General features: G+C 43.9%; 1 protein-coding gene across 1 annotated transcript; it reads left to right on the top strand.

Moving 5' to 3' along the window:
* Positions 1-2,720: 2,720 nt before the first annotated feature.
* LOC145978424 (uncharacterized) lies at positions 2,721-3,920 on the top strand. The gene has a single exon (XM_083111059.1). The coding sequence runs from the start codon at positions 2,721-2,723 to the stop codon at positions 3,918-3,920; it is 1,200 nt and encodes a 399-aa protein (XP_082967185.1).
* The last annotated feature ends 18,703 nt before the right edge of the window (positions 3,921-22,623 follow it).

The following is a 22,623-nucleotide window of genomic DNA, read 5'->3' as shown; positions in this document are numbered from 1 at the left end:
CTCTACCGATGAGCCTCTTTTCCCCGTTCGGGCGGCTCTGTTCTTGGTTAATTACGCAAGGGAACAAAGGGCGTTAGCTTAGAAAGAAAATCTTTACCAGTAAAAATATCTGTATAGGAGTCGTCGCTAATGCTATTTACGCGACTCGTTCCCTCTAATTGCGTGAGCAAGACTGAACGATGTATGTAGGTCAACTCCTAGACGGATCGATATCGTTTCCTACCACGCCATACATCGCCTCGGCTTTTCGCAGTGCTTAGCGAGAACGTGACCGGAGTGATTATATTAACAGCATTCCTGCCGTGAATTGTTAGTGACATTTTTGCTGTATTAACTCTAGTGTCTGAGATCTATATGAGCTTGTGGTGCACGGTGTGTTCAATTGCATGACAACTTTTGCGAGAATGAGAAAGAACAGCTTTACTTCAACAGAGGTAAGTACAGCAATTATGTTTTTACTTGCTTTATTAACCCGAGTTAACTTGGAATTTACTTTTGCATTGTATATTATTAACTCGAATTATCTCGTGATCGCACAATAGCAGTATATTTTTGTGCTAATCAGGAAAGTCTCGTTTGAGCTTTAATAAGTTTACATAACAAAATTTTACTTGCTTCTACTGGACGTCGTGTGAGAAAAGGAACACGATGACGATGGGATTTTGTGCTGGAGAGAACGTGGGGTTCTCTACATACAGTTTATCGCCGACTTGAATGTCTATGATTTGCGAAGCATCCTCGGCATATGAAGTCTCTCCACTTTCGGGATGTGTGAAATCAACCAGCTCTACATTGCGGACTTTAGGTTCGTCCCCTATATTCGTCACAGTCATAGTCGGATAGTGAAGGGCTCGCAGTAGCGACCAGTAAGTTACCTTGACAAACTGAAGTTTTCCACTGAGGTAAATTGATGGTATGCTTTGACAGGAGTGAGCATGTAGAGTTTGCTTCGTGGATTGAAAGGGGACGGAAATTCTCGATTTGGGATGCTGAATATCTCTAGGACGACTGTCGATTTTAAGTTGTCGAGGCTAACGTTCAGGCTGCCGACGTTGGCTCGCAGTTCCTCCTGCACGTCGTCCAGTTTGTTCTGTACGGGCTCCAGGTGTTCGCTGAAGAGGTTGACGAGGCATCACCAAACCTTCCTCAACATCCAGGAAAGTGATAACAACAGAAAATTTGACCGTCAATCAGAAGAGTGGGGTAAAGCGAAAGCAGTCTTCAAACGATGACCAGTTTAGCCATGGAAAGAGAACGAAGATCACAGAATCGGCTGAAGCAAGCGACCCAGAATGCATTAAGCCGAAGAGAACGGCCTTCAGGAATATGTTGGCAAATTAGAGCCTCAGCAGCGAGAATAGGGGTTTGCCCTGCAGTGCCGAAATTTTCCTGGAGGAGAAGAAAGCAGAAGTGGTTAAGATTTTGGTTTCCACTCTCGACATGGGCCCCTTCAAATTCGACATGGTTTTGGATTCGTTGTTCCAGAAGCATTCGTCGGAACAAACTCACGTGTTCTCCAGTAGAACAAAGCAACAACTTCAGCTGGAAAGTGAGAGGGAGGTGATAAGCGAACTTTACGACAAGCTAGTGAATGAGATCGTCCGGAAGCAGGAAGAGTTTCAAGGCAAAGGATCGGGTTGGAGTGTTTGCAATACTACACACATCATCAACATCAACATAAGCAAATACAAGCCTCTTTCGGGATCGACTTACGTGAAGCTCCCGCACGTGATCGAAAACAAGAAAGCCGTTCTTAACATTGAAAACAACGACAACCAGTGTTTCAAATGGTGCCTCCTGGCCCATTTGCATCATAAAACAAAAAACTCTACGCGCGTTGGAAGTTACAGCCAGTACGAGAATGAATTGGATGAATATTTCGAAGACGTTCCATTTCCTGTGTAGCTGACAAAAATCGAAAAATTCGAAAAAGCCTATCAACAAAAGAACGAGTTTCCAATCGGTGTAAATGTGTACGGATATATAGTCAGAAACAAAAAAGTAGCTATTTTTCCGCATGCGATCAGCAAAATTGTAGGTGATGAGGTGAATGTAGTGCACATGTTGTTGATAAAAAATGTGAAACAGAACCATTATTGCCTCATCCGTGATCTTTCGAAGCTAGTCAGAAGCAAGATAACGAAACATAAACAACAAATCGAAATCTGTTATCGATGTATGGCATTTTTCAGCAACCTAGGTTCAAGAACCGCCAAGGAGAGGCTGCAGGAGAACATCAGAGAATGCCTGCAGCATCAACCATCCAGGTGCGCGTTCCCTGGTGGTTCGCATTTCTTCAGAAAGTATAAGTCCCAGCTGGAGGCCCCCGTTGTCATCGTTGCGGACTTCGAGGCATTCTTGAAGCCCATGGCGATCTGCGATCCCGATCCGGAGAAATCATCAACTACTGCCTACCACGAGCACAAACCTTGCAGTTTCGCATACTACGTGCACTGGATGGCAGGAGCGGACGAAGATAGCAATGAACCGATTCTTTACCGAGGACCCGAGGCTGGAAAACGCTTCCTGTTTCCTAGTCAAGGAAGTAGAGGAATGGGGTGATGTTTTGTTCAGGACTAAACCAATGATTGATCTTACCGAAGACGAAGAATTGCGGTTTGTTTGTGCAACACATTGTCTAAATTGCGGGTCCAAATTTGATGATTGTGTGATGTCCGTTATGTCATAGATGCAATTTGAAGCTTCAAACTGCCAAGTTTATGTCGGTATTTTTCCACGGGTTCAGCAATTATGATCTTCACCATTTCGTCAAAGAGCTGGGCTATGACAAAAAATCTACCCGTGTGATTGCCGAGACCGACGAGAAATACATTACTATCAGCAAGTGGGTAAATATTCCACCGGGCTATCATGGTAAGATGAGCAAAATGATCCCCTGCGATGATGAGTGCACGTTGTGCGCTGCTGGCAAGAAGCCAAAATACAGAAGAATTGAACTTAGATTCATCGATTCTTACCGCTTTCTCCAGGCTAGCCTCGAAAAATGCGTCGCCATGTTGGACGTGCCGGAAGTTACCAGAGATCATCTCCCGGATGTGTCATTGGACGCTATTCGAAGGAAAGGAGTGTACCCATATGAGTACGTCGACCGGCCCGAAAAGTTCGACGAGACGGATCTTCCGTCGAAAGACGCTTTCAATTTAACCTTGAAGGACTCCGTGTGTTCCGACGAAGACTATGCGCACGCCAAACGTATGTGGAACGAGTTTCGATGCTGCTCGCTGGGTGATTTCCACGATCGATACTTGAAGCTGGACGTGCTTCTCCTATTCGACGTGCTCCAAGAGTTTCGTCAAACCGCTATTCGTGATTACAAAGTCGACCCTGCGCACTTCGTGAGTCTTCCGGGATTCACCTGGAATGCCAAGTTGTATTACAGTAGCATCCGATTGCAACTTGTCGCGGAAGATCAATGCGACATACAGATTTTCGTCGAGAAATGTATCAGGGGCGGCATCGTGCAATGTTGTTTAAGACATGCGAAAGCAAACAACGAGTACATGGGAGACGAGTACGATCCCAATCAGGAGTCCAGCTACATAATATACTTGGACGCCAACAACCTGTATGGTTATGCAATGACGCAGAAGCTGCCACAGTCTAATTTCGAGTGGTCGGACATCACCGAAAAAGGACTGAAACATCTGCTTCAAGAGGATAATTTTGAAGGATCGACAGGATACTTCGCGGAGTTAGACTTGGAGTATCCTTCAGAATTGCACCAGCTCCATTCGGATTTTCCCCTGGCGCCTGAGCTAAAATGTCCTCCTCGCTCCAATCAACCAAAACTGCTTCTGACGTTGGAAAGGAATGATCATTACGTAGTGCACTGCAAACTGCTGAAATTCTATCTCCAGCAGGGCCTTGTTTTAACTAAAGTGCACAGGGCAAATGGCTGAAACCCTACATCAAAATGAACACCCAGAAGCGGCAGGTGGCGATATCTGACCTGGATAAGGATATGTATAAACTGATGAACAACGTCATCTACGGAAAGACAATGGAGAATGTAAGGAAATACAAGGACGTCAAGATAGTTTCGGACGAAAAAAAATTCAGGAAGTGGGATTCCAACCCACGCTTAAAGAGCAGGAAATTTTTCACCGAGAACCTGACGTTGCTTCATCTTGACAAATCCTGCATTACGTTCAACAAACCGACGTACGTGGGGGCTGCAATTCTCGAACTGTCGAAACTGCTAATGTACGAGTTCCACTACAACATCATGAAGCCACAATACAAAAATCAATTCCAGATCGCTTACATGGATACGGACAATTTCGTTTATGTGATGAAGGAAGATCCGTACGGGCATGGTAACCGAATTGAAGGAACATTTCGACACTTCGGGCTATTCACAGCCGAACCCCTACAACATTGTGCCAAGAAACAAGAAAGTTCCCGGATTGATGAAGGACGATATGAACGGTGAGATCATCAGAGAGTTTGTGGGACTCAGGGCTAAATCGTATTGTATCAGAACGACCGTCGCCACCATCAAGAAATCCAAGGGAGTTGGGAAAAGCACTGTTCAGGGGAAGTTAAACGTCGAGGATTACATCGAATGCCTGAAGAAGAAACTCCCCATCCTGCGGGAAGAGAGGAGGTTCCAGAGCATAGACCATGATGTGAAGACCGTGCAACTGAACAAAGTGGCGTTGGATGCAGAGGACGACAAGAGAAAAGTTTTGAACAGCGGTATTCACACCGTTCCATGGGGCTATTCACCAATCGGATAGAAGTCCAAATCATGCAATATCTGTAATTAGGCTAATTCTAATCCTGTATATAACGAATCTACTTCGCACGCACACACACGCTTCTGTATTAAATTGTACGCATACACACAAAATACTTTTTCATTCACTTCATTTCCGGCATCCATCTATTTTTTTCTGAAATAAACGGCAGTCTCTTCCCTATCATATCACCAAAACGTTTTCTTTCCATTTATTGTTCTTTACTACACTATCCCAATGTTGGTCTTGGGGTGGCACAGAAAGATAAGAAGGCAGTAGCTGAAGCAGAATGCAGTTCACGGATAGCAGTAAGTAAATAAACAGACATAATAAAATAGGAGTTATTCGCAATGCGTCCGAAAGGAGTGGCTTATCAAATCCCTTAATCGGAACTCAAAAAGGTTTCGGGCATCGATTCTATACTCACGAAGAAGCAACGCGAGAAGAAAAACAAATGTTTAAAGAAGGGGCACGGGATGAAGCTCCTTCTCAGCAGGCCATAGCTAAGCAAGTTGCAAAAGTCTAGGTCAAGAAAGAAGGGAGGTTTCATTTTCAGCATTCTCGCGATACTCGCTGCTCTCGGAGCCGTGGGAAGTCTTGCAGGTGGCAGTGCCGCGATCGCGAAAACCGTGATCGATGCCAAGAAGAACACAAAAGAGCTCGAAGAGCAAAAAACACACAACCTTGCCGTGGAAAGCAAGATGAACGCTACTGGTTCCGGATTGAAGAGAAGAAGAACAAAGAACCAAACCACCGCAGCAGCGTTGAAGAAATTCAACCTTAAGAAAAGTTCCCCTTTCAAACGAAGATATTCATTCTCTAGCCGAATTGTTCAACGTTATAAACTTCAGAGGTGTGTTCATGTCCGATACATTGCCTGCTAACGGACCCCGAAGTGGCGGCGAAAGCGGAGTGGTCAACTTGGATAATTCTCTCAACCCGGGAACCCACTGGGTATGTTATTGGATTGCCGAGGACGGAAGCGCTTTTGTTTTTGATTCTTTTGGTTGCGTTCCGCTTCTCGCGCTTGCGAACTACCTGAAATCGACGTCCGAAATATTTTACAACGACGAAAGGATGCAGGGCTTCGACGAAGTGGTCTGCGGTCATCTCTGCGTCGTAATGTTGGTCATTCTTTCGTAACTAACCGGGAGCGGCGACTCGACGTCGTTGGAAATGTTTCAGAGAGCAACGGATTTGATAAAACAATAGCGATAAAAGAAAAATGATGATCCTGCATTTGTCAAGCGATGCTTCAATCCTCAAACTGAAACTGCATTATGATGTAATCAGGAGCACTCTGCAACAAGAGTCGTTGGGGCTCGTGGCTTTCTACAGCATGTACTTGATTCGCAACGTCACCGAATACAACAACACCCTTAACGTGGGAAGCAAGAAGATCACCGTTTCGCCTGGACAATATAACCTGACTAAGCTGCAAGCCCAATTGCCTTAGAACGTCATCCTGTCCGAGAGTTCGGTCACTCATCGCGTGGAGATTACGTCCGCCACAGAAGAAATAAACCTGGGATTCATCGGGGAGCTCTTGGGTTTCCCTAACGACAGCAGGTTGGCGCAGGGAATCAAGCACGTCGGGTCTTCTATTCCCAAATTCCTGTCCATAGAAACTTTGAACGTACATTGCAACCTGGCTCAGTGCATGGTTGTATGGACGGACGCAAATCGGGACCAAACACACAAGGAAACCGGTATAATTGCGACTTTCAAGCCCAATTTGGAATTCCTGGAGTCGATTCTTTACGAACCAGCCAGACCGATCTTTTTTCCCATCCAGCACGACAAGTTCAGTGAAGTAGAACTGATTATAACGAACGAGAAAGGCGAATTGGTGGATTTCGCCGGAGCCACGAGCACGGCCGTACTGGCTATCTTGTAAATAAAATAGACGTTTAATCGAAAGCACACGATGGATCACGTAGAAAGTTACGAACTGCAGTCCTTCCCTCCCAACAGAAGGACGTTTGGCAACCTCAACGAACCGAACAAGGACATCTAATTTGATGTGGACGTTGGTGACGGGTTTGTGCATCCTCATCGCGCTGACCTCTACATCAGATTCGAAATTGTCACCAGGGACGAAAATGCAGCTTACCCCGCAGGAGCCAACATCAGGCTGATAGACAATTTCGTCCCTCACCTCTTCTCCCAGGTGGAAGTGAGAAAGCATGGCACAGTCATCGACAGGATGGATAACCCCGGATTAACTTCGACCATCGTGGCGACCATGACGCTCTCGAAGCCAGAGAGTTCGTGCTACAAAGCGGCGGGTTTCGAAACCGACAACAAATTACATGGGAAACTCAGCACCGTGCTATTCCCTCTGCGACTCCTCTATGGATTCTTCTTCGACTACAAGGAAATCATGTGGAAGGGTGGTCTGAGGATCACTTTCAAGAGAGCGTCCAACGACAAAAACTTGTTTCTGCGATGGAAATCCGCGACGGCTGGGGGCGCCGTGGACGATGCGAGCCTCCCGTCCGAGGGTAAGTGTGTGATAAAATAAATGGAACTTCGCATGCCGATCATCGAATACGAAGCTAACCACGCCACGAAGATCAAAGCAGAAATCCTGAAGAACCCGAACATCCCGCTCGAGATTCAGATGTACCAATTCTTTCAGAGGACGGTGTCCGGGCGATACTTCGAGTTCGACGTGACGACACAGTTCAACAGCATCCAGTACGACATGCCCGACTTCGTGGTGGTCGTGTTTCAAACCGGTCGCGACGGCAGTCATAATGTGGATTCGAGTGTGTTCGACTACTGCAAAGTTAGGAACATTTACCTTAACAACGGGCGTAACGAGATTTTCCCCAGAGAGAACTACAACCTCGCATGAGATGATTACCTGAAGCTGTACGAAGCTTACACGGCGTTCAAGAGGGTCACCATGGAAGGATCTACCGATATGTACTACACGCCAGCTGAGTTTATCCAGTAACGTCCGATGTACGTGATCAACACATCGAAACGCAAGCAGGTGGTGATCAGCAACCGCACGAGCATCAAGGTTGTCGTGGATTTCCAAGAGGCGATCCCAGACAATACAGTATGCAGCGTGGTCCTGATTGCAGGGAAAAAGTTTGTTTACGATGTAAAGAACGAGAGAATCATTGAAAAGTTTTGATATTTTTTATTGAAATGAAATAAATACCAATTTGTTACAAACCCCAACTGAGTTTTCTTTTCGTGTGCATTGCCATTGTCGTTCCCAGAGCGGCCAGTCTTTCACCCATGATGGCGTCTCTGCTTACCACCCTCCGGAAAGCCCGGTGTTCCAATTGCATGTCGGTATCGTGCCTTGCTGCGAGACCCCTGTTGTCCCGGTACGCAACATCATGATCTTTGCAGGCAGCGTCCAAGGGATTAACCCCCGGATCACCGCGATCCAGTCGCACGTCCAATTTGGTGCCGGGACCGCAGTATTGGTAGCCCGGAATATGCATCTCGAAAGCCAATTTGTTGATGATGTCGTTGATGAGTCCCTTCCCTTCCGCCAGCTTCCAGAATCGCGGGTTCAAGATGTTGATGATGGTGATCAGATAACCAATGCCTTTCGGTTAGTTGACGATGCCAAACTTTTCGTTGTGAAAGTTTCGGTTTCCGGCCCTTTCTTCTCCGGCGATGACCAGCAGCCGGTCCACGAGTTTACGAACGTCGTCCAGCCACACGAATTCCACGGGCAAATGGGAGTAGCGCTTGATACCGCTGCCGGTAGGCAAGCGAGTGGCGACAGGTTGCTGCTTGATTTCGTTCCAAAACGGTTTGATGATGTTCCTGTACTTCTCGCTGCTACTCGACTTGACCCTGTTCTGAGATGGGTCGTTGTTCTGATACAAAGCATCGGTCATCTTGAGAATTTCCTTGTAATTGTCGTAATCCTCTTCGGAATACACGTTGGCGTCGGGGCGTTTTGTAGTGATCAGTTCCCATAATCCCGGCGTGCCTGGGTACTTCTTGAAGAAACCTCTGCGTCCCGCTCGGCTCTCGTTGTAGATGATGATATCGTCCTTGTCGAACATGACGTGCCAACTGCCTATCTTCCACACGACGCTCCCGGAAGGGTCGGGTGATGGATACAAACCGAAAACTTCGTCTCTGTCATCGCCTTTGGTGCTCAGATATTGGGCTGCGATCGGTCCTAATCATATTCCCTCGACGGAAGACGAACCGCTGCTGCTGCTGGGGGACGGAAACCTAGTGGGAAGCGACGGAAGTTGGAAGTGTTGGAGAGTTGTGGCGGGTGAAGGAGGAGTGGGAGGATAGTCCGTATTGTTGCGAACTGCCACCGGCACCAACTCTGTTATCAAGTCCTTGTTATGTTCGGCAACATCTTTGATTTTTTGCCAAGGTCACCGATCGCATCGATGAGCGGTTGCTCCTGTCGCTTCTTCTGCTCATAATATCCACGATTCTCTTCCTTCCACCCTTTGAATCGTTTAGCAAGGTACTCGGTCAACTTGATGTTTTCTTCGGCTTTCCTTTTGGACATTGCAAAATGAAGTTTTGGACCTATCTGTTTTCTTACAATTTTGTTATTTTATTTCGACGGAAGAAACAAGACAGAGCTGTCAATGAAATGATATTGTTGATAATCTTATCTTTTTCGTTGTTTAAGTTTTACCATGCATCTGAAAATTTTCTAACACTCTGTTTATGATATCCACCAAGCATGTCTTCCATTTCGTCTGTTATTGCGTGAAGATCTTCGGTATTCACGATCTTTCTCCCAAAGATTTTAAATATGTTGTCCTTCATGATCATCTGGAACGGCACGGCGAACGTTGGCGAACTATCGGCGATATCAATTATTCTGTGGATGTTATCTTCTTCTCTACCCGACACAATCTTGAAGATCTGATAGAGCAGCTCCACAGGTAGGTTGATTACATTAGCAGATCGTGATGTATTCATTTTTTTTTGTTCGCCTCGTACTATTACATTACATTTTCTGCCACGATAAAGTCGTTAATCTTGTTACGATACTTCCCCTGGTTCGGTTTGCGAGTCATGTCTATCGTGGCGAAGCCGTGGTCGTCAGCATTCCAGCAATGAGCGCAGAGGTTGCCAAACGACTCGTACGTCATGTCCCCTCCCACGAACTCGTCATACACGTGCTTGAGGTTGGTTGCATCCTGCCGAAACAAGCAAATGAAGTTGGCGTTGTCCCTGATCAGCTGTTTGGGGATCTTCGAGAAGGTCTGAGCCAAGTAAAAGCAGTCCATGCCCTTGTGGCGGCCTCGAGTGAAGTAGTTGCGAACCTCATCCTGATTCTCGAGGATGACATCGTCGAAGAAAACCACCGAATTCTCACGACTCTCGTCCAAAGGTACCATCTGCGGGGCAAAGGTGGCTATTTCCAGATCGTCATAGATTGCAATCAGCTGCCGGTATTTCGATTGCTCGAGGCTCTTGGAAAAGACGTACAGGTGTCTGCTCTCCCAATCCAGCCAGTGGGGATCCAGGATGAAATTGTCTACCATCAATGTGGTTTTGCCACAACCCGAGGGCCCCACGATGAGATATCTGGTACTTTCGGGGAGCAATTCGCCATTTTTATTTCTTCCTTTACCTTCGCCAACGTCCGGGAGCCTCTTGGTCACCTCCCAGCTCATACGATATCGACAGCATCAACCCAAGAATTCTGTGAAGAGGAAAGACCGAGTCACTTGACGTAAAGTTTGCCCTTGCTGCGTCGGAGCACATTCTGTACAAGGTAAGAGTCCGGGAACATAGTGGCGGACAGTTCCTGCTCGTAGAATCGACCCTCGATGTCCTCACCGTCCGCGGTGCTCTTCAGCTTGTAGGTGGGGATGTAGGGAGGTGATGAAGGCAGGAGAACATCGGTCACGGTGAAAATTTATGTAGACCAGTTTCGAGTGAAACCTTTGTCGAACACTCCGGGGCGCTTGAACTTGCTCACTCTCACCTTGTCTCCTATTTTATACTTTGGTTTCTTCATTTTTTCGCAATTGTTTCGTTTGCAGTACACTTCGGAGAGCAGCCACCTTTCGTTTCGCTTGGTCACTTCCATGGGTTTCATCCCGATTGTCCTGTGAATTCGGTTGTTGTATTCCTCCACCAGTTCGGGCAGCAGATCCACCCACTTGTAGTTCCCGCGGAGGATGAGCTGTTTCCACATGAGCCCCTTGAGGGTCCTGTTGAATCGCTCCACAATGCTTGCTCTCAGCTCGCTGTAGGTTGAATAGTGAAGAATACCGTTCTCCTTGAGCATCCTCCCGAAGGCAGAGTTGTATAATTCCCTGCCTCGATCGGTCTGCAGGAAACAAGGGGATCTCTCTTTGAGAACAGAAGCGAAAGCTTTGCCGACCTCGACCCCGGTCTTGTTTTTAACGGGTATCGCCCAAGCGTACTTGCTGAAAGTGTCGATCACGGTGAGGAGGTATCTGAACCCCTTGTTGATCTTGTGAAGCCCCTTAAGATTCCCCGTGCTCATCTCCACGAGGTCGGCCTGCCAGAGGTCGTCTATCCCCTTGGTGACCACGGCCAGTCGAGGATAACTCCTGCGGGCAGGTTTGTGCAGTTCGTTCACGATAGCTGCTCTCATGGCAATGGAGGTTGTTTGAGGCTTATAGACAACAGAGGCTCCGATGCAAAAATATGGAGCACGATCTATTATCTTCCTTGCTTTCTTGCATTTTTTTCTTTGCTTACCAGCTTGCTTACGATAGACGACTCACACTGGCGACGGGATAGGAGAGCACGAACTCCAAAAAAAGCGGTATCGGATGCTCCATATTCGTCTCGATAGATATGGCGTACAGACGATCTCCGACGGAAACGTTGTCGTTCAAGACTCCGACTTTCATGTTGTCGTGCTTGATCCTGAACAAACTCTCCCCGTGATGCAGACTTATCGCGACACCGCTCGGGGGATGCAAGTTCACAATTAGGAGACTTCCGCCACCTAACGAGAGTTCGTAGAATATGCTATTGTTGTTGAAGATGAAGAAGATCTTGCCAGTGTTCTCTTCGAACTGTTTCACAATACCATTCAAGTGGACGATTGTAGCTGCCAACAGGTCGGTTCGGAAAGCAAACAAGGCATCGTCAAGCATGTCTCGAGCTTTGACGAACTCTTCGCTGGATATCTTGACGTACTTGGGAAGCATGGCGCCAGGTCTCCTCCTGTTGTAGCCGAACACGTTGGTTGGCATGTTATAGCACATTTCTTTCTTTCCCACTGCTCAGACTATTTTATTAATTTTGCCTCTTTTTGCGTCGAGAAAAGGTCTCGAAGACATTTTTACTGGTAAAGATTTTCTTTCGAAGCCAACGCTCTTTTTTCCCTTGCGTAATTAACCAAGAACAGAGCTGCCCAAACGGCGAAAAGGGGCTCATCGGTTGAGGAAATGCTGGAATTTGTATTGTTTCTCGCGTTTCTTTTTTGCGAGGGCATACTTCCTCCCCTGAAGAGCGCTCGTTTTGATTTGTTAGCTAAATTTAGCTTGCGGCTCAAACAACAGTAACACCAAGCAAAAAATATAGTGAAAGCGTTTTTTTTTTCTCGGTTAAAGAACCAAAAGTGTCACTTATCATATTGAAACAATATTGAAATGTTATTTTCACTTTTTTGTTGTACAGTCACAATAAAAATATGAAATGTACGGTCTCACAAAAGACTTCGAGGCTCACGCGCACAAAATTGATCACAAAAGGCGCGCCAAGAAATGTTCGGGGGGGGGTTCCGCGCTGTCTGAGGTGACCTGACCAATCAGAGCCATTCACCATTGGAAGAGGTTAGGTTAGTTCGGGCATGATAGAATAAATGTTGCAACGCTGACAGTAAGGTTAACTTACACCGTCAACTCTTGTAATATACAGCGTAAACGGCTACGCAGAGTTGGCAACGCTGACAGTAAGGTTAACGTACACCGTGAACGCTTGTAATATACAGCGTAAACGGCTACGCAGATTTGGCAACGCTGGCAGAGAGGTTAACGTACACCGTGAACGAACTTAAAATATACAGCATAAACGGTTACGCAGAGTTGGCAACGCTGACAGTTACCTACGTCAGGTTTGGAAAAACCGTGAAAGGGGGTTGTTATTTGGGGCTGTTCGCATTTGGAAAAATTTCAGCGTTTTTCGCTTTTGGGCTGTTCGCGTTTGGAAAAATTTCAGCGTTTTTTCGCTTTGGGCTGTTCGCGTTTGAAAAAATTTCAGCGTTTTTTGCTTTTGGGCTGTTCGCATTTGAAAAAATTTCAGCGTTTTTTGCTTTTGGGCTGTTCGCATTCGAAAAAAAATTCAGCGTTTTTTGCTTTTGTGCTGTTCGCGTTTGAAAAAATTTCAGCGTTTTTTGGGTTGTTTTGAAAAACAGTGAAAGGGGGTTGTTATTTTGGGCTGTTCGCGTTTGGAAAAATTTCAGCGTTTTTCGCTTTTGGGCTGTTCGCGTTTGAAAAATTTCAGCGTTTTTTCGCTTTTGGTTTATTCGCGTTTGGAAAAATTTCAGCGTTTTTTAATTTTGAACTGTTCGCGTTTGAAAAAATTTCAGCGTTGTTGGGGTTGTTTGGTAAAACCGTGAAAGGGAGTTCTTATTTTGGGCTGTTCGCGTTTGGAAAAATTTCAGCGTTTTTCGCTTTTGTGCTGTTCGCGTTTGGAAAAATTTCAGCGTTTTTTCGATTTGGGCTGTTCGCGTTTGAAAAAATTTCAGCGTTTTTGGCTTTTGGGCTGTTCGCGTTTGGAAAAGTTTCAGCGTTTTTTGCTTTTGGGCTGTTCGCGTTTGGAAAAATGTCAGCTTTTTTGGATTTTGGGCTGTTCGCTTTTGAAAAAAATTCAGCTTTTTCCTTACGGATGAATCAGCTTCCCCATTTTCCTACTGAAACTAAATTTGACCTCCCAATTTCACATTCTGTCAGATCTTACCTCTTACACAACGATCGCCTTAAGCTCGCGACATTCACCGTGGTAGATTACAGGCAGCTCCTCACGCCGAACCGACGTTGAGTAAGCCCACTGTTTGCGTATCATTGTTGTTTGGTAACTTCTCAAGCAGCGAACTGACGATGCACTTCAAGGTAAAAGCTTGACTGCATACAGTCGTCAAAAGGCAGACCAGCGCCTTCGAGCGGCACTATGGAAGCACTGAAGAAAAACAAATTGGGCCGTTATGTAAACAATGAACAATTGAGACGTTTACGTTTTTCCACGTTGGGAACGGAGAAAAGACGGTGGTAATTAGATTCCGGTCACCACAGAGGCAAGGGGACTCACCTAAAATATGCACCCTGTTGGGAACAAAATACTACTACGTCCACGTCGTTGTTCCTGGGTTACGCGAAATGTAGTACAGAAACCCCGTTGTTTTCTTACGAAGAATCCTAGCCTTCAATACAAAACGGAGGTTTCCATTTAAAATTTCACAGTTGCCACCCGCTCAACCCGCAAGGAGTGGGGATTGGGAATCAAGTGTGATGTCATTGAAAAGCTATCCTTCACTTATTAAACACTTTATTTTTCGTTTTCCTATTCGATGTGTATTTGGCACTATATTTGGACCACACGGTATATTCCCATTACATAATCTTTACTCGTAGTATTTAAAGAAAATGATAATTATATGAATAGTATAGAATAAGAAATGATATGATATTTATTTCTGATGAGTGTACAAGTAGTGTATATTAGTTGTTTCAACTACAGAAAAAGGATGAGCCCTTCTTTTAGGATTTAACCTCAGTAATAGCTTTTATGAGGATTTTTTGTGGATTTTATAGCGTTCAACGACATTTTAGTGCAATTTTCATTACAACTAAATTTTCACAAAAGGATGAGCACTTTGAGTATATTTTTTTGCAACGCCTCGTAGCCCTTCATGACAATTTTTTTGTGTAACTAAATTTTCGTACCTCACGATCTTACGTGATATAACTTAACCTATTCACTGATTATTTTTTATCGGTCTAAATTAACCTAAGTGTAACCGGGCCATATGGTGCAAAAGAGATGTACCCCCCAAACCTTTTTTTGACCCAGCACCTGTTGACAGAGAGAGATGCACGTTCATGATGGACTTGGAAACTTTTTCGATTGATGAAAATTTGGTTCTATAATGACCATTACTAATTTTGATATGGGAGGACTGAGGACACCGAGACTCGACCAACACACTAAACCCGACCTCTCTATGACTACATGTTCGGAAGTTATGAGTGATCAAAGTTTTGGAGGGTGTGCACAAACACCTTTTACCTTTGAACTCAGGACCTCCAAAATGTCGTACCTGTATCACCAAAATCAACAAGGGGGTCAACAGGGGAGATTTTTGTTTGATTTTTTTTTCTTGCTCACCGTTTTCGAGATATTCGCTGGACTTGTAAAATTTTCAGAGGTTGTGCGACCCCCTCACAAATTTTGATACGTTAGCACTGTTCCGTCACCCTTAGATTCTTCACATCTTGGACGAAGGAATTCTCGGCGACCATGATGACGCTGCACACCGTATCCTCTGGCAGTGCATCGTGAAACTCGCACATGCTCTTGATGTTGGTGCGATCGTTGAGAACCACCTGCTTCCTCTTCGACGTGTTGATGACAAACATGGGTCTGTGCGTCTTGAATTCGCCTGGATTGTTGTACACGTCCACGTTTCCCTCGGTCACTTTCTTGTAAGCGGAGTACGCTTCGTACAATTTGAGAGAATCGTCGTCGAGGTTCTTAAGATAAATGTTTTTGATCTTACAGTCGTCGAATTTGCTGGAATCTTTTTCCTGATCGTTATCTCGTCCGGTCTGAAAGTCCACTACGACGAAATCTGGCATGTCGAACTGTATGTTGTTGAATTGCGTCGTGACGTCGAATTCGTAATGGTTGCCGGAAGCGAGTTTCTGCAAGCACTGGTAAGTGTAAAATTGAACGTGCACTTGCAGATTTTTCAAAATGTCCGCTTTTTACTGGAGAGTGTAGTTGGTTTCGTATTCCACCACCGGAATTCTCAGCTCCATGCTGCGGATGATGCATTTTGCTGCTTCGGGCAGAGTGTTTGGTAATGGTGAGATCCCGTCCAGACTCAAGTTGCTGTATCGCATCAAAACGTTGTTGTCGTTCGAGGCTCTGCGAAAGGTGATTCGCAGTCCCACCTTCCACATGATATCCTTGTAGTCAGAGAAGACGCATGGGAAAGAGCACCATGTGACTTTTTGTCGATATTTTAATTCCCGCTTCGAATCCTCGCACCTGGTAGTATGCTGCGTCCGTCTTCTATAATTTCAATGTTGCCGCCACCATGGAAGTGATGCCTAGATAATCGATTCTGTCGATGACCGTTCCGTGTTTCCTGAATTCTACCTGCGAGAATAGGTGAGGCACAAAGTTGTCTACGAGTTTTAAATTTGCTGCGGATGGGAATGCTTATCCCCTATCTTTTTTAACCACGTCGAATTGAACGTAAAGGTCCGCTCTGTGAGTATGAACGAAACCGTCGCCTACGTCCACATTCTACACGATTTCCAGATTCGCTTCGTTGAGATTGGCGAACGTGCGACGGTCCGGAGGGAAAGATTGCTATTCGTAACTTTCAATCTGTTCCAAGATATATGGTTATTTATTATACGTTGATCTCGATGATGGCCGTAGTTGTGGCACCTGCAAAATCCACCACGTCTCCTTTCTCGTTCGTGACCACTAACTCTAACTGTTCTATCCTGTTGCGACATACTGGAAAATAAATCGGCGAAGAGGGTGTGTAGATGATCGGTTCCATGAACTCGGAACTGGGTTTGAACGTGGCGATGATTCCCGTCTGCTTGTGACTTCCTAACACTTCAGATTTCGTGATCATGCCTTCAGCCACGTTGCAGTGAATGTTTAACGTCTCGATGACTAGAAATTTAGGAATGTTTGCTCCTGTGTGCTTGATGCCAGCTTCGAGGTTGGAGTTGTTCTCGAAACCTAATAGTTCTCCTGTCGTGCGAGAACCACCGTCTCCGTCTCCGTCGCGGACACAATTTCAACTCTGTGCCTCTAGGTAACTGAGCTTGCAAAGTAAAAAGATTGTATTCACCTGGTGTGATGATGATATTTTCACTTTCGATGCTAATTTTGTTATTGTGCTCTGTAACGTTATTTATGAGGTACATGTCGTCGTGCAAAGTGAGTTTCAAGACCGAAGTCTCGCTCGTGAGATGGAACACTCCCATCGTGTTTCAGGTTCTACAGTGCTTTCTGGAAATCTTCGATCGTAGGGTTATTTATTTGAGAGACAAACGCGAGCATGGAGAGACAGAGATGACCAAGTTCACTTCGTCGAAACCATGAATTCTCTCGTCGTTGTAGAAGAGGTTGGAAGCTTTGAGATATTTACTAAAGTCGACGGTGGAACGTCTCGGAATGAATCGGAAACGAACGTGTTTGCATTTTTGAAGTACCATATCCAGTGCGTGCCTCGATTTTCGTAATTGTCCAAGTTGACGACTCCACAGTCATTTTTCGTTAGGGTGGAGGTTAAAGAATCTGACATGAAAACACCTCTGAAGTGTTTGATTTATAATGGTTTGGTTAAAGATTCGATGTCGCGGTTACTGAGCGCTTCTTCTTTTTTTAAACTTGTTCACGATGCCCTTCCCTTTTTTCTCCATGGCCAGGTTGTGACGTTTCTGTTCTTCCAATTCCGCATTGTTCATTTTCGAGTCGATGACAGTTTTCGCGATGGCTGCACTTCCACCCGCCAACTGCACCCAAAGCTGCCAGGATTGCCGGAATGCTGAATATGAAACCACCAACGTGGTGTGATTTTTCCTCGACTGCTGCAATTTTTCAATTGTGGAGTGCTGAGCAGCAATTTCATTCCGTGACCTTTCGCCAAGCAAAATAACTTTTCTTCTAGCGCTGTTTCTTGGTGAGTAACCCATCGAGGACAAGGAGATTTTTTAGATTCGGGTAGGGTACTTGGTACACGACGCCCTTGGGCTTCATTCTGGGAAAAAAATTGTCTCTCGTAGATATTTTTTTCACTGTGTGTTATTTATATATATTTTCTGTGATTTTTTTGTTTTTGTCTAGTATATTTTTCACGGTTCTATGAGTTTTTCTTACTTCAGCTGTTAAACAAATTCCATTACGTGCTTCGTTTTGTTACCAGGAAGTTCCTTTGTCCCCTTGTACACGATTCAAGTTTTGTTCTCGATTAAAATAAATAGCTTCTGGTCAGAAAACATTTTAGCCTATCGATATGTTAAAACTAGTCTGTATTGACCATCAAGCAACAGACGTACTTTGGGACCATACTGGGTTGTAGCAATTTCACCGGAAGTTATCGTGTAAGGTTTATCCACTTACAATTCCTGAATTTTCATATACTCGACTGACAAATTTAGCATTTGTTTTAATGCTCGAACTTCATCCATTTTTTTCACGGTGTGTTATTTATATATCGATTTTTTTTATCTTGTAGAATTTTTTTCAGGATGTTGTTATTAACTCTTTCGCTGCGGTTGTCGCTTTTATGCACAGCACGCCAGGTGCCTTGCCCCGCGGAAGTCGCATTATTGCGAGTTCATACTTCCACTCGCTGCGGGTGTCGCATTTCCGAAGTACGTCGCTTTTAGTAGCCTTCTGACATCTGTTGATAGTATTTTGAACTATTTGAACTTATAGTTTTGTTTTTATCCGTATGATGTCACTAATTACGCCTCCGTTTAGAATTCTTTGACGTACGAGCGTTGAGTGCTCTGACATGTCACTTTCAAATGCATGTTCGAATGTAAACAACATGGCTTCGTCAAGTCGTCAATACTTGTCTGATAATGATGTTACTCAACTGTTATTTGCCGACTCAGAATCAGAAGGTGAATTAAGTTGTGACGATAATAGCGACAGTTTTTATGAGACTTCAAGTGGTGATAGTGATTGTGTAGTGTCTGATGAAGAATTTGTACCGCCGTCCGTAACATGGAGCAGAGTGCAAAACAGCATTGATCTAGGTGCGGGAATTTCAAAATTTTTCAAAATATCACACCACCAGGGACTACAGAATGGTTTCCCAGTGCAAAGAATGACTTTTGTAAGTTCTCTATAACATATTTTGCAATGTAATTTTGTAAAATTATTCTTTCTAAAAAAAAGTTGTTTTTTTCAAAATTTCAAAATTTTTCAAAATATTATACCACCAGGGACTACAGAATGGTTTTCGAATGCAACGAATGACTTTTGTAATTTCTCTATAACATATTTTGCAATGTAATTGTGTAAAATTATTGTTTCTAAAAAAATGTTATTTTTGTTTTTTTTTCAAAATTTCAAAATTTTTCAAAATATCATACCACCAGGGACTACAGAATGGTTTTCCAATGCAAGGAATGACTTTTGTAAGTTCTCTCTCATATATAATGCAATGTATTTGTGAAAACTATTTTTTTATAAAAAAAAAATATTTTCAAATTTAATTACGCAGCCAAGGGATATTGTGTGCCAGAGAATTCCACAGCGAAAGAGTTAATATATATCGAGATTTTTCTTGTCTCGTAGATTTCTTTCAGGGTATGTTAATTACATATGGAAGACATTTTTTTATTTGTCTGGTAGTTTTTTTTGGGTCGTACATTTTTTCACAATGTGTTATTTATATATCGAGAGTTTTGTCTCAGATTTTTTTCACGTTGTTATTTATATATCGAGAATTTTATTTTGCCTTGTAGATTTTTTCCACGATGCTATTTATATATCAAAGATTTTTTTGGCTAGTAATTTTTTTTGAAACGTATATTTTACCTTTTGTCTCGTACATTTTTTGACACTTTTTTTGACATGTATTTTTTTGTCACAATTTTTTTTGACATGTAAAAAATTTTTAGGCACGTAATTTTTTTTTCTCACGTACATTTTTCTTGACACAATTTTTGAAGATGTAAATTTTAAGACAACTTTTATTTTTTGAGGATGCAAATTTTTCCACGAGTTTTTGTGACGATACATCATTTTTTATCGATTCAAATTTTTAACGATAAGGCAACTTTTCTGACGATGTAAATTTTTCCAACGACAACTTTTTTTTGACGAAGCAAATTTTCCACGACTTTTTTTGACGATACATCATATTGTTAACAATGCAAATTTTTTACGATAAGACAACTTTTTCTGACGATGTCCACGACAACTTTTCTCTTTTTGCAGATGAAATTTTTTCCACGACTTTTATTTGACGATACATCATATTTTTAACAATGCAAATTTTTTACGATAAGGCAACTTTTTCTGACGATGTCCACGACAACATTTTTTGACGTTACATCACTTTTTAACGATGCAAATCTTTTGCGATAAGATTTTTTTCTCAAGTTATTTTTTATAGACACGATCCCAATTTTCGTTTCGTGCTCATGGCGATGGTCGTACCCAAACTTGAAACCCGTTCTCCCAAAGAAGCATCCCTGCTGATGAATCTCCCGAAGGCTGCATGTTCCAATTTTTTATCTGCTTCGTGACGTGCATATAGATCGGTGTGTACGTTTTAAGCGATGTCGTGATCTTGGCATGCTGCGTCCAACGGATTCACTCCCATGTCTCCTGTTCCAAACGTCGCTCGAGTTTGGTACCCGGTCCGCAGTACTGATAACCTGGGATGTGCATTTCGAAAGGTAATTTATTGATGATGTCGTTCACGAGTCCCTTTCTCTCGGCCACGTTACAAAATTTCGGCGGAAGCGTGTTGATGATTTTGATCGTTCACGATGAAGTTGAAGAGTTTCGTGCTGATCATGTCCACGATTCCTATTTTCTCGTTGTAAAAGTTACGATTGCCTGCATTCTCTTCGCCTGCGATGACGAGTAAACGATCCACGAATTTTCTAACATCGTCCACCCAAGCAAATTGTTTCGGTAAGGTGTTGTAGCGTTTGACACCGCTTCCACTTTTGACATCGTTCCAAATGGGTTCGATGAGATTTCTGTACTTCTCTCAGCTGCTCGATTTCACCCTATTCTGTGTGGCATCATTGTTCTGGTACATAGCATCCGTCATAATTAAAATTTCCCTGTAGCTTTGGTAATCTTCGTCGGTGTAATCTTTCGAATATTTTTTGGCAACGAGTTCCCACAATCCCACTGTACCTGGATACCTGGACCAACTAATTTTTTCACCTAAATTAATTTTAGTGTCGATGCCTTCGAAGGTGACTTTCGATTTTCCAATATTCCACACGACACATTCTTTGGTTTCAATGCTCGGGTACAATCCGAACACCCCCCTTGTCGAATTTCCCCGTGCTCAGGTAGATTTGTGCCAACGGACCCAACACGATCTTCTCCGAAGAAGTGCTGCCTATGGCTTGAGGTCATGGCGGTTGTCTAAGTACCGGAGGAGTGTGAATGCTGGAGAGTTGCGTCGGAGGAAAATCTTCATAATTTCGAGCGGCAAAAGGTACGAGTTCCGTGATCAGATCATTGTTCTGTTCCGTGACATTTTTAATTTCCTTGCCGAGACCGCTGATGGCGTCGATGATAGGTTGACCTTCGCGCTTGTTCTCTTCGTAGAATCCGCGATTCTCGGATTTCCAAACTTGGAAGCGTTTCGTGAGGTAATCGTACAGCTTAAGATTGTCATATTCAATTTTTTCGTTTCGTCATCACGTTATTTATACGTTTAAAAAGTCGTTGATTTTGTTTCTGTATTTTCCGTCGTTGGGTTTCCTCGTCATGTCGATCGTCGCGAATCCGAAATCGTCACTGTAACAGCAAGATGAGCAGCATTCCGAAAATTGATAGATGTTCATGTCTCCGCCTACGTAGTCATCGTACGCGTGTTTGAGGTAGGTGTGATCTTGACGAAACAAACAAATGAAATTAGCGTTGTCGCGTATTTCGATTGCTCCAAATTTTTGAGAACACGTACAGGTGCCTCCTCTTCCAATCTAACCAATTCGGCGAGAGGAGAAAATTGTCCACCAGCAACGTGGTTTCCCACAATCGGAAGGACCTACGTTTAGACAACGGATGCTGTCGGGAAGCAACTCGCCGTTCTTTTTAGTTTGACGTTCCGAATCGGGTAGACACTTCACCACATTCCACGTACTCACAAGATCATTTTGTTCGCGTCGATCCAACTCTTTTCCGTAAGTCCCAGCCATTTGACAAACAATTTGTTATCTTTCCTACGCAATATTTTCTCGATGAAGTACGTGTCGGCGTGTCTTGTTTTAGAGAGTTCCTCTTGGTAAAACCTTCCTTTCAAAATTTCACCACTACTATCCTTTACCTTACGGGTAAAACTCGAACAACGGTAAAACGTTAAGTGCTCCAATTTTTGGTGAATCCTTTCTCGAAGGTGCGTTTGAATTTGCTGATCCTCACCTGGTCTCCAACTTTGAATTTTGATTTCTTGGGCGTGGGACTGTATTTTGGACAATAAACCATAGAAATTAATCGCTGTTCGTCGGATTGTTTAACGTCCGCTGGTTTCATGCGTATCGTACTGTGAACAGTGTGATTGTAATCGTCAACGAGTTCCGGCAGGATGTAGACCCACTTGTAATTTCCCCTAAGCGCGAATCGTTACCAGATGTGCGTTTTAAAGGTTCGACTAAATCTTTCCACGATGCTGGCTTTGATGTGACTGAAAGTCGAATTATGTCGAATGTCATGTTTTTGAATAAACTGCCTGAACGTCGAATAGTAGAATTCTTTTCCGTTGTCCATTTGAAGAAAACGAGGACGTCTGTCATCGAAAATGGTTTTGAATGCTTTCACTACGCATGTTCTCGTTTTGGCTTTCAACGGCAGAAACCATGCGAATTTTATAAACGTGTCTATCACTGTGAGGAGGTACTTGCGACCCTTGTTTAATTAATATAATTTTTCAAATTACCGCTGCCATAGATCGTCGATACCC

This window comes from Lepisma saccharinum, chromosome 24, assembly GCF_977018435.1.
Source record: "Lepisma saccharinum chromosome 24, izLepSacc3.1, whole genome shotgun sequence".
Taxonomy (NCBI): Eukaryota; Metazoa; Arthropoda; class Insecta; order Zygentoma; family Lepismatidae; genus Lepisma; species Lepisma saccharinum.
This window is presented reverse-complemented; position numbering and strand designations above follow the sequence as displayed.

Excerpts from the sequence above, each read along its gene's own strand:
- LOC145978424 (XM_083111059.1), top strand. The coding sequence starts at position 2,721 with ATGTCGGTATTTTTCCACGGGTTCAGCAATTATGATCTTCACCATTTC.